Genomic DNA, 17,787 nt, shown 5'->3' with positions numbered 1-17,787 from the left:
CATGCCTTTCAGCATCTTCCTATATTGCTGCTGCCCAATATAGTACCAGTGGGGATTCGAACCGGCAACCTTCTGCTTGTTAGTCAAGCATTTCCCCACTGTGCCATTAGGTGGCCATTTTCAATAACTTTAATTGTCCTTTTTTTGACATTTCTGAATCTGTGGTTATTGAAAAACAAGATGTAAGGGGCACTACATTTTAAGAAGGATAAACTGAAACAGGTTCAGAGGAGAGCCAAACAGATTTGGAAATAAAGTCCTCTGAGCAGCCTTTAAAGGAGCTGGTTATGTTCAGGACAGAGGAAAAGAAGACTAAGGAGAGATTTGATAGCAGTTTTTAAATATCTGAAGGGTTGTCACATGAAAGGAGGAATAGACTTGTTTTCTGTTGCTGAGAATGGGACTAGAGGATGGGATTAGAACCAATAGGCTGAAATTAGAAGGGAGCAAGATTTGGGGTAGACATCAGTGTTCTCTCTAATTTTTTGTTTTCATTTGTGTGCGGAGTAAGTTTTGTTCTGGTCAGCAGCATCAAAGCAGTGTATGTGCACATACATTCAGAGTAGGGTCTTCCTGATTCAGCCTGAGCAGGATCTAAAATTAACTGAGTGGACAAAAAAAAGTGTGTGTGTGTGTGTGTGCGTGCACACACACACACACACACACCCCTTAGCAGGAACACTGCTAGACATTAGGAAGACTGTGAAACAGCTCGTACAGTTTGGAAAGCCTTCCTTCCTTCTTCCTGCCTTATGCAGTAGTGGGCTCTTCTTCACTAAGGATTTTCAGATAGAGTTTGGACTGTGATCTGTCAGGCATGCTGTAGTAGTTCCTTGCACTGATCAGCGGTGTTGACTAGAAGACTTCCAAGACCCCTGCCAACTTTAAAATGCTATGATCCTATAACATAAGAACCAGATGCATGACCCTGACAGGGAAAATGTGGTTTGACTGTATTGTCTGGACTATACCCAGGAGTATGCCATCTGAGTGGGCTAGGATTGTCAGGATTTCAGCCTGGTATATAGAAATTAAGCAGGTGGTGATGTTCCTGGAAAAGTAATAGTGAAAACCACAACCCTCCTAATTTATGTATATCAGCTTGTTTTTGAAGGCACAGGAACAGGTTCAAAAGAAAACATGGCATTCCTGTTGCAGTGGTGGACAGGACTGGTAGCATTTGGTTCAGTCTCTGGTTTGCTGCTACTGGATGTTGCAGAGAGAGCTACTTTTTATCCAGTCAATCACTCTTTATTACGGTCCAGCATAAAGTTTAAGGGGTGATTACATATTAAAAATAAGAGTCGATAAAAAGTACACAGGGTGATTACATATGGTATGGTACATAATGATATTACAAATATTAGAAATAATAAAATTAATAGAAAGTACACAAGAAGCATGAGGGCATAAAGGCCTGAAAAGGCATAAAAGAGGGGCATAACAATGGGTGTAAAAAAGATTAAAAGACATGAAAAGACAAAAATGCATAAAAGCCTAAGTAATAAAACTGGATAACGGCCATACTATAATGCTATAAGGGGCAATAAGATAAAAGGATGAGCGTAGGTCCTTTCTGTTGAATCAGTATTGAGTGAGTAAGTGTAGAGCCCACCCTGAGTTACCAAGGGTCAGATTAAGGCTGATAAGACTCACTGCCTACTAGGGATGTGCAAATTGATTTGGATAAAAATCGATTTGTACCCTAATCTAGCTGATGCGGGTGATTTGGAGACAAAACTGTAGTCCATTGGCTAGATTTGGGTACAAATCAAATCGTGTCCGATTCACTTCGAATCAGTTCGAGATTCAGATCTGCCCTATTAATTCTCCCAGATTCCCAGCTTTCATTAAAAGAAAAAAAGAAAAGAAAAGCTATAGCCCTTGTAGAAGTGAAGTAATGGAGCAAAATGTGTGGTCACTATTTTTCAAGTGTTTGGTGTATAATAACTTTCCCTCAATGAATCCCTATGAGGATTCATTACACACTTTCATTTCTTCTATTCATTTTGACTGTCTTTTTGACAGTGCCAACTGTCAACTGCCATGTGCCAACTACACTTCACTCCCACCCGCAAGGCAGTGGGGTAGTACTCAGTTTATGTTCTAGGATTTTTTTCAAGTGTTTAGGCTCTTTGGTGTCTAATAAACTTTCCTCATAATGAATTCCTATGAGGATTCATTACACACCAAAGAGTCTAAACACCTCAAAAATCCATAAAATATAAATTGAGTACCCAGTTGCTTGTGGGTTGGGGTGTAGTTGGAACATGGGATGCCACTAATTCAAATGAAGGTGAGTAATGAAGACACCAAAAAAATCTAAACACTTCAAAAATACCTTAAAAATAAACTGAGTACCCCAGTGTGTATGTGTGTGTGGGGGGGGTGTAGTTGACACATGGCAATTGGCACCGTCCAATGATAGTCAAAATGAACAGAAGAAACGAAGGCGTATAATGAATCCTCATAGGGATTCATTATGAGGAAAAGTTATTAGACACCAAAGAATCTAAATATTTCAATATTCCTAAAAATTAAGATGAGTACCCCACTGCCTTGCAGGTGGGGAGGGGGTGTAGTTGGCACATGGCAGCTGACTGTTGGCATTGTCCAGTGACAGTCAACATGAACAGAAGAAATGAAGGTGTACAATAAATCCTCACAGGGATTCATTTTGAGGAAAAGTTATTATACACCGAAGAATCCAAATACTTGAAAAATAATGACCGCACATTTTGCTCCATAACTCCACTTAGGGTTACAAAGGCTCTACAAGGGCTAGAGCTTAGCTTTTTAAAAAAAATCAAAGCTGGGGATCCGTTTTTGGGTTAGGATATGGCATCTTCGAATCCCCATTGTTTCCTATGGTGGCATTGTTCAAAATCAGTAAAATCTAAAAGAATTTATTAAAAATCAAGTGTCCCACTGCCTTGAAATTTGGGTGGTAGGTGGCACCCATGGCGACCTACCCACCACCCAAATTTAGTGCCCCAGGATCTTGTTAAGTTGTCCAAATCAGTCTGAAACCAAATCGAATCAAAGCAAGTACAAATCGAATCTGGGGTGATTTGGAGGGGGTAGATTTGGATACAAAACAAATCAGGGGTGATTTATTTTGGGCAAAAATTGAATCAAACAAATTGATTTGTGCACATCCCTACTGCCTACCATACACCGACAAATGCTGGTTGCTGCCGCCTTTTTATCCTGTTGCATGTATAGAAATACATGGTGTGAATTGGCCTACACTCTTGGTGACTGACAGCCAGTATCTACACTCTATCTACAGATTAATTTGCTTCTGTTGGTCCTTCACAGCTCAATGTAGCAATTCTGTGGAATAAGATTCATGTTGTGTTGATGGCTCCATATCCCTGGGAAAGCAGGACTGTTGATTGATGTTACTAAATGAGGAAGCAAGGCTACTTTTAAAAAAATATTACGCAGTCAGGGAAGAGGGTTGAATATTTTGGAAGAGGTTTGAAGAAGTGTTTTCTAGATGAGTGGGACTTTGATAATATTACTATTTAGAGTATTCAGGCTAGTAAAATTTCCAAGGTTTTGCCTAGTAAGTTGTATAAGAAGAGCAGAATATAAATCCTGTATGTACTTTTGAATAATTAACTTTATATTGCTGACACAGAAACCTGCTCTGAAGTGAGTTTGCAGTTCCTAGATTGTAAACAAGCTTATTAACAAAATTCCAGCTGCTCCCACATTGGCCCTGCCTCTTTGTGACCTACATCTCAAGTTCTGAGTTGCCATAAGGACTGACTGTTCTGCACACTGTTTGCACAGTAGCAATGAAGCTATCACAGACATGTCTGTTTCATGGGAGACAAAGGTTCTTCACTTTAGAAAGGAATTTCCTCATTTGAAAAGTATATAAAGGAAAGTTAACCCATACACCTTTTCTCACCTCTACATCAAGTATAAATTGGAGACTTCAGGCCCTTCTTGTCTCTCTTCTCTGATCCCATGCCCTCACCCACAGCCTCTTGCATCGCTCTTGTGGGTCCTTGTTTCTCTTTGAGGTAGACACAGCGGAGTGTCCCCTTCTTTATAATCCCTGAAAGCAGCGGCTTCTCTGGATTTGCTTTGAACTCATTCTAGCGCAGCTATGCCAGTGTTGATTAGGGATGTGCACAGAACCGGAAGCAGTTTGAAAGGCAGCCGGTTCCACTGGTTCGATGGCAGGGGGTGCTGCTTTAAGAGTGTGGGAGGGTGCACTTGCCCCTCCCTCTGTGCTTCCCCCGCCGGCGCTCCTTTTTCCAAAGTTCATCAGGGCAGCAGTGTACCTCCCTGCTGCCCCGTTGCCCCCATTTACCAGATACAGCCGGAAGTGGGGGTGCTCATGTCACGCGCACGTGGTGGGTGCCCAACAGTGCAACATGTGTGTGCCTGTGCTGGCACGTGCAGGCATGCCAGATACTTTTGATATACGGTCAGTGGGGGCAATGGGGTGGCAGGGAGGTATGCTTCCACCCCAATGAGCTTTGGGGGGAAAGGAGCACCAGTGGGGGAAGAGTGGAGGGAGGGGTAAGTGCACCCTCCTCTGCTCTTAAAGCAGCACCCCCACCCTGCCATCTAACCACCTCTGCCTGGTTCCATGCACATCCCTAGTGTTGATAGGGGTGGGGAGCAAAGGAGTCTGAGGAATTCTGTCCCTCTCCCACATGGTTTTGGTTTTGATCTACAAGCTCATTTGAAATTCTAAACATGGCCTCCCAGTAAGACTGTGAGAAGCAGCACCCATTCAGTCTGGAGGCAGCCCCAATTTGATGGTTCAGGTGGCCAGTTCTGTTCGATTTGGCCCCATTTTGCAAGGTCACTCTCAAACCTACTATACTTATTTGACTAAGTCTTGTCGTTTTATCATTGTTGTGTGAATCGGGTACACACTTTCAGGAGGAAATTGTAGAAGTTATGGATGCTGTTTTTAACTTAAATATTGTAGAATAAGGTCTGCCTGGAAAATTTGTGATCCTCTTCCCAACTGTTCCACCTATCTGTTCACCTTCTGAAACATCAAAATGTTATCTCTTTCTACTGAAAAGTCAGTTGTTAAAAATGCTTTGTTGGCACTGTAGCTCCAACACTATTGGAAATAATTTTCTGGTTGAGAAATAGCTTGAAAAGAGCTATTATATATTTATTACTTCTTTTAAATGTGTTGATTGCCCTCGTCATCCTGTGGTTGATGCAATCTTGAAAACTTGTTCTGTATGGAAATTAAATTAGCACTGTTTGTTGCATCTCTATCTGTGTCTGGTTGTCACCGTGCTCTTCAGACTGAGTGGTGTAGAGTGTTGTGCAAGGGTTGAAGCTGATATCCACACTGTTCAGTACAGCTGTTGACAGAGGCTGTAGTGCAAAACCAGCCCAGAAGTCTGAAGACTGTTTGAGGTTAGTATGATTTACTCCTGAATTAAATGTTTTTAGGATAGTGATGTGAGTGATGGAGATTTGGTGGGTGGACCTCTTGTTCAATCTTGGATTTTAGAAAGGCTCAGTAAATCCTAGGGAAGAAATCCATTTTTAATTTTGCTGTAGTTACATGTACAGAATAATGGCCAGACACGTGCAGATACTGTTCAGAAAGGTTTTTGCATTTTTACTCAGAAGTAAAGAAAGAATGAGAACCTTGGACACAGCTTTAAAAAAAGAAAAGAAAAGTCTGATTTATGTACCCAGGCTGATAAATTCTTGCAACATATTTTCACTGAAAATGTATGTGCTATGTAGGATTTATGTCTGATTATTCAAAATGTTTGTACAGGAGAATCCTGATTCTGGGATCTCTGCTTTACACAGGATGCTATATATATTTTTTTTTCAAACACGCACTTCCCAATTTTTTATTTTTTTTTAAATTGCTATAGCTCCATTACTGTGCATGGTGCTTGAAGACAGCAAACATAGGAAAGTGCCATAGGTCATCGGTGGAGCACACACTTTGCATGAAGAAGTTCCTGTATTCAGTCTCTGGCATCAAGAGCCGTGTCCAAAACCCTGGATAGAAGCTCCCGTTAGAGTAGCAGTAGTAGTGACCTACAAGAACCAGTAGTCTGTCTCGGTATAAGGCAGCTTCTTATATTTGTATGACAGTCCCCCACCCAGAGAACCTTGCAACCTAAATTTGAATAATGGGAGAGACTACAAGAAGAAAGGGAAGAGGTGAATGTGAGCAAAAGCACTGGCATGCTCCTTTAGGAACGTAAGAAGCTGCCGTATACTGAGTCAGACCATTGGTCTATGTAGATCAGTATTATCTTCACAGACTGGCATCTGCTTCTCCAGGGTTGTAAGCAGGAATCTTTCTCAGTCCTATCTTGGAGATGCTGCCAGGGAGGGAATTTGGAACCTTCTGCTCTTCCCAGAGCGGCTCCATCCCCTGAGGGGAATATCTTGCAGTGCTCACACTTCTAGTCTCCCATTCATATGCAACCAGGGTGGACCCTGCTTAGCTAAGGGGACAAGTCATGCTTGCAACCACAAGACCAGCTCTCCTCTTAGGCTTCATTTCAGTTGTGAATGAGGACCAGTGGTGTAGGAAGGATATTGGCGGCTTGTTGTTTGCTCTGTGTTTAGATGGTTCTTTCTAAATTTTCGTTGTTGTTGTTGGTGTGTGTGTGTGTGTGTGTGTGTGTGTGTGTGTGTGTGTGTGTGTGTAAAATGATATGTTTAATATTGTGTAAAGCAGCCATGTGGTGGGGGGATACTTGAATCTGATAAAGCTGTTCCATTTTGTTTACTAACACAGAGGAAGTGTCATCTTTGTATTTGTACCTTTTAGTTCTGATTCTTGAAGAATAACAATTTTGTGAAGGTATTTTCTGATGGATCTTTTTGTTGTTTGATAGAAATAACTAGCAATGTAATTTTTTTAAAAGCAATTCTTACTTTTTTGAGATGGTTGCTTAAAAGGGCCAATTGGTTTTGGTATTGCAGGTTGGTGCTTTATGGGTCAAACAGCGGGGCTGTCTTTGGGAATTTTGTGTTGTCATGTCACTTAATTCTAGAAGATGGCTTCCCTTTTAGTTTTTCGATTCCACTGTTGTCAGTGTATTTGCTGAAATTGACTTTGATTACATTCATTTCATCACTTGTGTCAAAAATGTGTCTTTGTGGAGTATTAGTTAGAGAAAAGGAATACAAAAATTGAGAGAGAAAATGGCTGAGAAAGCTATTAATGTATAGATCAATCATTTTGAAGAAATGATTTGTAATAGAGCTGTCATTGGGGCCAGAGAGGGTCTGGCTCAAAAACAGAAACTGAGCACAGACCCCAGAAACCTCATGCCACCTTTGTGATGCAAAAGTATAAACACAAGTTTTCAACATTCCCAGAGCTGATATTTGTATCAGAACAAGACCAAAGACAATACTGAATTTGCCATCTTCACTGGTAGACTGGGATGGTATTTCAGAACAAAAATGCTATGGTCCTTCTGTGCACGTGTACGCACTCACATGTTTTTTTATGTCTGCTCAGTTAATTTTAGATCCCGCTCAGGTTGAATCAGAAAGGCCCCTGAATGCACTCTGAATGCACACTGCCTTGATACTGCCGCCCAGAACAAAATTTGTTGCACACACAGACGAAAAAAATTAGAGAGAACACTGGTGCTTGTTAGATTTTGGGAGAAAGCCTATTTTATTCTGAGAAGCAAAGATAAATTTGCAGAAACAGCAGTAATTACAGCAGCAGCAATAAACATTTATATGATAAGGTGCTCAAAATGTACACCATATCATCAGCCCTAACTACCATCCTGTTAAACAAGCCATTCCTATTATCGCTGTATTACAGATAGTGTATATGTGAGGCTGACACACAATAGTTTGCATAAGGACATCCTTTGTGTTCGTGGGTGAGCTGAGATTTGACGTGGGGTCTTCCTGGCACATGACATTGCCACTGAACTAGCATCTAGAATCTTCTCACATCCTACTTGTTTTGGTTGTGCATGCAAATGGCAATATGCCTCAAACCTTGCTCACTCATTTTCTTTTGTTCTGCTAGGATAGCTGTTCTTTAATATTCATATAACATTGCATGTCTATAAGCATATCATAATGTAAAAAAAAAAATCAGAAAATGCCCCAGATGTTTGTGACATAGTTTCCAAAATAGTGCCATTTATCCACTAAATTCATACCCTGATATGTGCCTCTTCCAGGGGCCTAACTATAATAGGGCAAGGGGAGACAGTTGTCTGGGGGCCCAGAGGCAAGTCACATGACTGACTCCCCCAGCTGCCCACCCGCCCGGGCTTCCTTCACTTGTATTCATCCTCGGAAATTGATGCGAGTGTTAAGACCTGGAGCTACCAGAACAGCATGTCTTTCTCTAGTACCATTAAATTGACTTGCATCGTCCACAATTTACAAAACCTTCTAAAAAATAATTTAGGATGATGTTCTATTGTGGCACGCGCACACATACACACACATATATATAACACTATGCTTTTTGTTACCATGATTCAGCCTCATTTAAGATTTCTTCATGAGCTGAGCTTCAGTGAGGGCGGGGCATTTTAAAATCTTGTCTCTGGGCCCACTCCAACCTTGCTACGCCCCTGGCCTCTTCCATAACTTGTACTGGGGTCTCCAGATGTTGGACATTGTGGCTGGGGATGATGGCCATTGGACTATAACCTCCATCATCCCCAGCCACAGTGGCCTTCAACAGTTGTAGTCCAAAAACATCAGAGAACCCAAGGTTGGGAATCTCTGCGGTAGAACTTTCTTCCCATGAAGGTCATTTATATCTTAGACTCAGACCTTTCATGCTGAGTGGCTTATTAATAGTGAGTTAGATTATATCACATTAGAGATCTTAATTATAATTCTTACTATTTTTTAGTCTTGTCTATTGTGAAACTTATGTGATTAAAAAAACCAAAACATTTAATCTTGGGTTTAAAGATATTCTGTAACCTTCTGTAGCAATAATCTTTAAACAGGGCTTAGACAAATTACTGGAAGACAAATCTATCAGTGTTACTAGTCCTGATGGCTATAGGCTGTCTCCATGTTCAGATGCAGGATGTCTCTGAATACCAGTTGCAGAGCAACAGCAGCAGGATTGGGGAAGGGACATGCCTTCATCTTGTGGCTATATGGCTTCCTAAGGCATCTTGTGGGCCAGTGTGTGAAGCAGGATGCTGGACCAGAGAGGCCTTGGGCCTGATCCAGCAGGGCTGTTCTTTATTTATTTATTTGTTTTTATTTATTTTTACATTTCTATACCGCCTTTCGTTAAAAGAAAACCCCAAGGCGGTTTACAAAAATTAAAACATACAATAAAAGCAGTAAAAACATCAAGCAATAAAAACATCAAGCTAAAAACATATAAACAAGCATAAAAACATGACAACAGATAACAGATAAAAACAGAAGCCGCAGTAAAAACAATCATGTAAAAGCCTGGGTAAAAAGCCAAGTCTTTAAAAGCTTTCTAAAAGCTGTGATGGAGTCTGTGATGGAGTCTGAGGAACGAATGGCCACTGGGAGAGCATTCCAGAGTCTAGGGGCAGCAACAGAGAAGGCCCTGTCCCGAGTGCACGAAAGCCGGGCCTCCCTCATTGTTGGCACCCGGAGCAGGGCCCCCTCAGATGTCCTTGTCAAGCGGGCAGCAACCCTTGGGAGCAGGCGGTCCCTCAAATACCCCGGGCCCAAACCGTTAAGGGCTTTAAAGGTCAAAACCAGCACCTTGAATTGGACCCGGAAACGAACTGGCAGCCAGTGCAGCTCTTTCAAAATGCGGGTGATATGTTCCCAACGGGCAGCTCCAGATAACACCCTCGCTGCCGCGTTTTGCACTAGCTGCAGTTTCCGGATATTCTTCAAGGGCAGCCCCACGTAGAGCGCGTTACAGTAATCCAACCACGACGTGACTAAGGCGTGGGTAACCGTGGCCAGATCTGCCTTCTCGAGAAAGGGACGCAGCTGGCGCACCAGCCGAAGCCGTGCAAAGGCACCCCTGGCCACCGCCTCCACCTGAGCTTCCAAAAGCAGAGCCGGGTCCAGTAGTACCCCCAAGCTGCATACTTGCTCCTTCAAGGGGAGTGCAACCCCATCCAGAACCGGTAAAATCTCCTCATCCCGATTGGCTCTCCTACTGACCAACAGTACCTCCGTCTTATCTGGATTCAATTTCAGTTTGTTAGCCCACATCCACCCCATCATGGCCTCCAGCCCCCGATTCAGGACATCCACCGCCTCCCTAGGATCAGATGACAAGGAGAGATAGAGCTGAGTGTCATCCGCATATTGCTGACAACTCAGTCCAAATCCCTGGATGATCTCTCCCAGCAGCTTCATGTAGACGTTAAACAGCATGGGGGACAAGACCGATCCCTGCGGGACCTCACAGGCCAACGGCCACGGGGCCGAGCAGTAGTCCCCCAGCACCACCTTCTGGACCCTCCCCTCAAGAAAGGACCGGAACCACTGCAATGCAGTGCCTCCGATCCCCATACTCGAGAGGCGGCCCAGAAGGATACCATGGTCGATGGTATCAAACGCCGCCGAGAGGTCCAGCAGAACCAACAGGCACGCACTCCCCCTGTCTAGTTCCCGGCGTAGGTCATCCACTAGAGCGACCAAGGCAGTCTCAGTCCCATACCCGGGGCGGAAGCCAGATTGAAAAGGGTCCAGATAATCCGTATCATCCAAGACCCTCTGCAGCTGGGACGCCACCACACGCTCCATCACCTTGCCCAAGAAGGGAAGGTTAGAGACAGGTCTATAATTGTCCAGGTTGGAGGGATCAAGGGAGGGCTTTTTTAATAGAGGTCTTACAACCGCCTCCTTAAGGCACGATGGCATCCTGCCCTCCCTTAATGAAGCATTAACGATCACCTCCAGCCATCTGCCTGTCCCCTCCCTGGCAGCTTTTATTAGCCATGAAGGGCAAGGGTCAAGAGTGCACGAAGTGTTGGTCTGACATGTTGAAGTCAGTCTGATGGATGATCTCCAATTGGAAACTGACAGAGGGAGTGTGACTCTGTTGGTCCTTTAGTATCCTCCTGGAGCGTCTGAGGGGTCTGGGAGTGGGGGGCACTGCTTTGGAGTGGTTCTGCTCCTACCTTTTGGGCAGGTTCCAGATGCTGTCCCTTGGAGACTGCTGTTCTTCAAAATCTGAACTTTGGTATGGTGTCCCTCAGGGCTCCTTATTGTCTCTGATGTTTAACATCTACATTAAACTGCTGGAAGAAATCATCAAGAGATTTGGTGCAGGGTGCTATCAGTATGCTGATGATACCCAGATCTATTTCTCCATGTCAACCTCATCAGGAGAATGCATAACCTCCCTAAATGCCTGCCTGGAGGCGGTGATGGGCTGGATGAGGGATAACAAACTGACACTAAATCCAGATTAGACGGAGGTACTTATTGTGTGTGGTCAAAACTCCAGAGATGAGTTTGATCTACCTGTTCTGGATGGGGTCACACTTCCCCCGAAGGAACAGGGGTGCAGTCAGTGAGTGCTTCTGGATCCGAGCCTCTTCCTGGTGTCCCAAGTTGAGGCAGTGGCCAGAGGTGCTGTCTATCAGCTTCGGCTGATATGCCAAGTGCGCCCATTTCTTGAAAAAAATGACCTCAGAACAGTGGTACATCTGCTGGAAACCTCCATACTAGATTACTGTAATGTGCTCTATGAGGGGCTGCCTTTGTACGTAGTACGGAAACTACAGTTGGTTCAGAATGCAGCAGCCAAGTTGGTCTCTGGGTCACCATATTACTCCTGTATTGAAAGAGCTACACTGGCTGCCGATAAGTTTCCGGGCGAAATACTAGGTGCTGGTTATCTATATATTTAATTATCCTGGGTGCGCCTTTAGAATTAGCTGATTGGCTGGGCGGCGGAGGCGCCTGATAGGCTGAGGTGGCAGTGAGGCCAGGCCGCGCCAAAAAACAGGAGTGGCTGGGTCGCGGCAAGGCGGCAGTGGCCCCAGCTGTGGTGGCGGCGGTTTCAGGCCCGGCCACGGTGGTGAGGTGGTGGCCGGGTGAGGAGGTGGCTGGGCCACCATGAAGAGGATACAGCCCAGGAGGGGCTGGGCCGGCTTTAAAGTCAGCCAGAAACCATGGGCGTAGAGGGGGGGAAGCATCAGCCCGGGTGGGAAACGCCGGCCCCAAATACCACACAGATGTTCTGTGTGGGATCGGCTAGTAACCTATAAAGGCCTAAACAGCTTTGGCCCTGGGTATTTAAGAGAACGTCGTCTTCGTCATGAAACCCATCGCCTATTGAGATCATCAGGAGAGGTCCATCTGCAGTTGCCACCAGCTTGTCAGGTGGCTACTTGGGGATGGGCTTTCCCAGCTGATGCCCCGACACTTTGGAACACGCTCCCTGCTGAAATAAGAGCCTCCCCATCTCTGACAATTTTAAAAAAATCTTTAAAGACACATTTGTTCACCCAGGCTTTTAATTAAATACCATTTTAATAGTTCTAACATTGTTTTAAAATATTGTTTTAAGGTTTTAAGTTGTAATGTTTTAGCTTTTTGTTGTCATTTATTTTAACCAATGTTTTAATTTATCTGTTGTCATTTATCTGTGTTAATTAATGTTTTAACTTTTCTGTTTTTTGTTGTAAACCACCCAGAGATGTACGTTTTGGGTGGTATAAAAATATCTTAAATAAATATAAATAAAAAATATTGTCCATATTGGCTCACTGAGAATGTTGCTACAAGACTTAACAACGCAGTCAGTAACACCCAAGGTTTTAAACATGAAATGTTACACATTTTGTCAGCTATGTTCAGCAGTGTGTGTAGTCCAGACTAGGCTGGCCCCTCTTTAAGAAATGCCTTGAACGGTAACAAATCTGACATAAAGATAAGGATTACCAACAAATGCTTTAGCCTTCTTGACCATTCCATCAAAGAAGTCAAAGTGGCTGTTCTCAAACTGATTAAATCAGGTAGATGGATAGAACATGAGGTGGCAGAACGAGAACAGATTCAAAGATTCAGTTGCATGTACCCAGGTCTCAGCAGGGACTACTGTATAGAATCTATTTTTCATTATAAAAACTGATGATGGAAGAAATTAAAGTGTATCACTTTAAGAGTAAGGTTCCAACACAACAATTCCTTTTAACATTCAAGCAATGTCCCTTACATGTTTGCTTTTGTTCCATCCGTTTCAGCATGTGATGAGCTGGACTGTAGTCTTCGGAAGCTCATGACCTTAAAATACTTTGGCCTTTAAGGTGTGCAACAAAGACCAAGTCTTTTCTTAAGACTTTCTTAACAGCCACAGGCTAACACTGCTTTGAACGTGAAGGTTGCTCTGTCATTAGCAATTACCTCCACTGCTACAGGACTCTAGCTGATGAAGACATACTGCTTCAGAATTCTGAGGGAAATCCCTGTAGAGTTTACAGTATTTTTTGCTCTTTCTGCTTGACTGCCTGCCTTGCTGCAGCCTTGTGAGATACTAAATCACTGAAACTTTACCAGAATCTTGTGATAAATTGAATAATTTTTATGCTGCAGGCATACAAGAACCCAAGAGCTTTGGGTGGATAGGGAGTGGTAGTGTGTGTGTCCTGTGTGACTCTGATTCACAAGCATTTTCTTGTCATTTGGAATTACATGTGGCAGGAGTCCTGGCCTCTATACAAGGATACATGGTAACTGTACCTATTGCTCTTGTGACATATTCCTTTTATTGTATTTGCCCTATATTTTTTGAACATTATTTGAAAGTAGGAAAGGAATGCGAGGGAGAGAGGTGCCTATTCTGAGCAATTCCAATCATCATGGCAAAATATTTTGGCCAACATCATGCAACCAAAAGCTATATTTTTGTGATGCACATGGTCTTTGGCGGGAGGGGTGATGAGCGAAAACTGCCCCTTCCACCCAGTGTTTTCTCTAAAAAAATTTCAGCTGTGTGCGGAATGAGTTTTTTTTCTGGGCTGCAGTATCAAGGCAGTGTGTGCACATCTGCATTCAGAGTGGGGCCTTCCTGAGTCAATCTGAGCAGGATCTAAAATTAACTAAGTGGACATTAAAAAATGTGTGTGCACATGCTCATGCCTTAGAAGGAACACTGCTTCCACCAAGGTGAGATAGCACAGTGCTAGTCCTGAATCCAGCAGTGCTGCACCCATGAAGTGCTAGTCTGAATGTCAGCCTGTGGGTTTTACCTCCTTTTGCTGGACTCGCTGGTCCACATCTTGTGCAGTCTAACATGGGCAGTACCGATCTACCTACACTGTTGCAGGTTCCTAGAAAAGCATTGATGGTTTTGCGCTTTTGCCCAAGAGCACAAATACTTAAAGGAGCACCCACACTCCAGAAGCACTACTTAAAATGGAAATGTGTCGCTTGACCATCAGTGTCGTATTTCTGATCTAAGTAGCACTTCTGGAGTGTGGGTATACAAATACGTTGAATGAATGAATAATATATTTAATGTCTGTGAGATTTTATAAAAATACTTTGTAGGAAATCAGACTGTTTATTCTAGTATAGCAATTTAAATCATCTGTGAATGTCTACATGGTCTTGAAATCAAAATTGACCTTTTTGCCTCAAGAGAAATGGCAAAAGTATCTATAAAGACTTCCCATAAGCTTATTTAATTTATTAATCACATATACAGTATTAAAACTGTAATTCAGGTAGCTGATTATCTATGTGTAATTTTAACAACAAAAGTGATGTAAAACAAGGTATGATCCTTCATCATGACACTGAAGCTATTGGGCAGGAAGATTTTAAGGATATATTTATCTTTAAAACCCCTGTGATTTGGCAGCTAAACAATACTGGTCTTCTTACACTAACCAGCATGAAAAGTCAGTTTTCCTCACTCAGAGTGATTTTACACTTCCTTCATGAATATGAAGAGAAGATTTGGATTATTTTATATTTTCCCCTCTTTAGATATCCTTTATTATAAATATAAAATAAAATTAAAGAATGGAAAATTGTCTTTGTGGGATTCTAAAAAAAAAAAATCTGTTAATTTAAGTGTGTGCCAGATTTTTGCATGTCTTCTGGGAAACGCGATGCCTTTGATGAAATTTTGTTAGGCTGGCTGTCAATGGATAGGTGAAATGTGAGATATGAGTCAAATATGGGCTATCAACATATCTGATGTCTGATCTAGGAACAGCATTGACAGTTGTAATTCAAGAGCAAAGAAGCCTGTATTGGAGACTTTCTGTGACTTGTGACTTTTTAAATGTGACTTTTGTCCATGTGAACAAACAGTATAGATAAATAGAAGGTAGACAAGACTTATTTATTTATTTATTTATTTATTTATTTATTTATTTGAAAGCTGACATCCAGACATCTCATGAGTAAACCCATTGAATGGGGCAAGTTAGTCATGACTTTCCCTATTAATTTCAATGAAATACTTGTGAGTTGTCTGGATGCCAATGAAAATGTCATGAGGCAAGGGCTTGGATGTGCTGATAAATAGGAACTCAGTCAAGGTTTCTTGAAATTAGAAATGAACTGACAGATGAAGTAGTAAAACTTTATAACTAGTCATGATACCTTAGGAAACTAATATGGATCTGATGGGCTATTTCAGACACCTATCTTCTTCTCAAATGATGAGCATCTCCTGTTCAGAAGCTGGTAATTTGTTTTAACCTACTAGCAATATCACACATGTTATTTTTACATAGTGAGAGTCTGTATACTCTGTGTTGAACATCATATATAGATTCTGGCTGATATCCAGACTAATGTAGCTCTCATGCTAAGAGGCACTGACATTTTTTGTCTCTCTCCTTTTGCTATACAGCCCACTGTGCTTGCTGAAAATATGTCCTTTAGGATCATATAGCCCTCAGGATCATATTTTTGGCAGGCACTGTGGGCTTCAGAGTGAAGGAGAGATCGAAAATCGCCCTTTCTCTCAGTGCCATAACAGCATTCGCAACACAAGTGCTGCAGTAGCCTGAATGTCAGCTACTCTTTTGAAGACGAGACTCTAATAGAGGCTCTAGAAGTTCACACTCGGAAACTGGGTGGTGGAAGAAAAATTTCTTGGTTTCACCAGTAGTTTACTTTTAATCTAATTGCTTAATTCTGATAAGCCATCCAAGAAAAAGAAAGTATGTTGCTTTGATCTTTATTTCAGTTGTGGTGATCTTAAACTATCTTAATTACTGTAAGGCTTAGGGGATTAAATCCCCAGAACACTCTCTTTAAATTGAGGGAGTTCAGGTTTCAAGTTGCTATCTAAAATCCCATGCCTTGACTTATAATGCCCTTTTCCCTCCCCTAATGTAGTATTACGGTGTATTCATGTTGACCATGTATGAAATCAAAGTTTTTAGGGAAATATTTATTCATTTATTTTGCCACCTAAGCCTATGTTGTTCCTTAGCAGTAGCAATTATGTTTGGTTATGCCTTCTTATGGCCAAAGACAATGGCAATGCCCAGTACAAATAGAGAACAGCCAAAGTATATACCATACTTCAGTACCATAAAACTCTGAGTCAACATAATCTTAAAAAAAGAGTAAGGCACCAAGTCTTCCAATCTGCAAGATCAATACGGCCATCCCTTGCCAACTGTGAGGGTTCCATCCTGGCAAAATCCCGTGGTTGGCGAGGCATAGAGATGAATGGGAAACGGGCTTAGGAGAACCATGATCATGAAAACCCCTAAAAATAAAGGAAAACATGCCAAAAAATTGCTAAAGGTGACCGAAAACCCCTTATCGCCACTAAGAGGAATGAGTAGATTGAACCTTTGAAAATTTTTTGAACCCACGCACCCCCCCGCCCCGGCCCAAAACACAAACAAAACAAAACCTGAAACTTCAATTTAAATTGCCAAGAGTCAGCAAGGGTCACCAAGAGGAATGAGCAGATTGAACCTCTGAACCTGCAAAAAATAGAACACCACCACCACCACCCGCTGTCACTAAAAAGCTTCGCCAACTATATGGATATTCAGGTCACAGTTGGCGAGACCAGTCACAATTTGTCATTTGTGTATACTCAAAACCGTGTTTGGTAGGCGAGGGATGACTGTAAACTGAGACTTCCAATTATATTACACTTGTATTTGTGTCTTACAGTTTATATCTTGATAAGCAAATGTATTTAGCATTTAAAGCTGGAGATGTACCAAGTGGAAGTATTTGAGTGATATGTAATACTGTTTAATGTTTTAAAAATCCCCGAGTGTGAAACTTCACACCTGGCTTGCTCCGCCTATATGCTTCCAGGGTAAATAGAAGGCGTAGTACTTCTTGCAGACTGTATTTCATTTGCCTGCATCTTATTTCTGTGTTACAGCTCCATTTAGCAGCTCTGGCATCACTGAAAGGAGATATTGTTGAACTTAATAAACGACTGCAGCAATCGGAACGAGAGAGAGATTTGTTGGAAAAGAAATTGGCAAAAGCACAGGTAAGTGACTATTGGACTTGACTACTTCAAACCTTTTCACCAGGACAAAAAACTTTAGACACTATTTATTATAGCTGGTAAATGACAGCTGCCACTTACCACTCTGTTTCAACATGTTGAGATAGGTAAGTAACTTTTATTTTACATGTATTTATGGCTTTTTAATTTATTGTACAAGTTTGTATGACTTTTTCAGTAAAATGTGGCATGTTTTACTGGGAAAGGTATCTATGCACTGAGCTTCCTTTTCCATTGAAGTAAATTGTGTATTCTGTAGAAAAATAATGGGACTTGCCTTACTTTGGCAAACTCAAAGTAGCCCCATTAAAATTAAATGGACAAGTTGAGTATTGTCCAATAAAATG

At 42.1% G+C, this 17,787-nt stretch overlaps 1 protein-coding gene across 3 annotated transcripts in view; it reads left to right on the top strand.

Moving 5' to 3' along the window:
- MCC (MCC regulator of WNT signaling pathway) overlaps window positions 1-17,787 on the top strand; it is a 340,580-nt gene that overhangs the window by 214,978 nt on the left and 107,815 nt on the right. For all 3 annotated transcript variants that reach the window (XM_053295136.1, XM_053295138.1, XM_053295137.1), the window contains one exon: window positions 17,309-17,422. In XM_053295136.1, coding sequence (XP_053151111.1) covers window positions 17,309-17,422 — 114 coding nt within the window. The remainder of the gene's footprint in view (window positions 1-17,308; window positions 17,423-17,787) is intronic.

This window comes from Hemicordylus capensis, chromosome 2 (genome assembly GCF_027244095.1).
Source record: "Hemicordylus capensis ecotype Gifberg chromosome 2, rHemCap1.1.pri, whole genome shotgun sequence".
Lineage (NCBI taxonomy): Eukaryota > Metazoa > Chordata > Lepidosauria > Squamata > Cordylidae > Hemicordylus > Hemicordylus capensis.
This window is presented reverse-complemented; position numbering and strand designations above follow the sequence as displayed.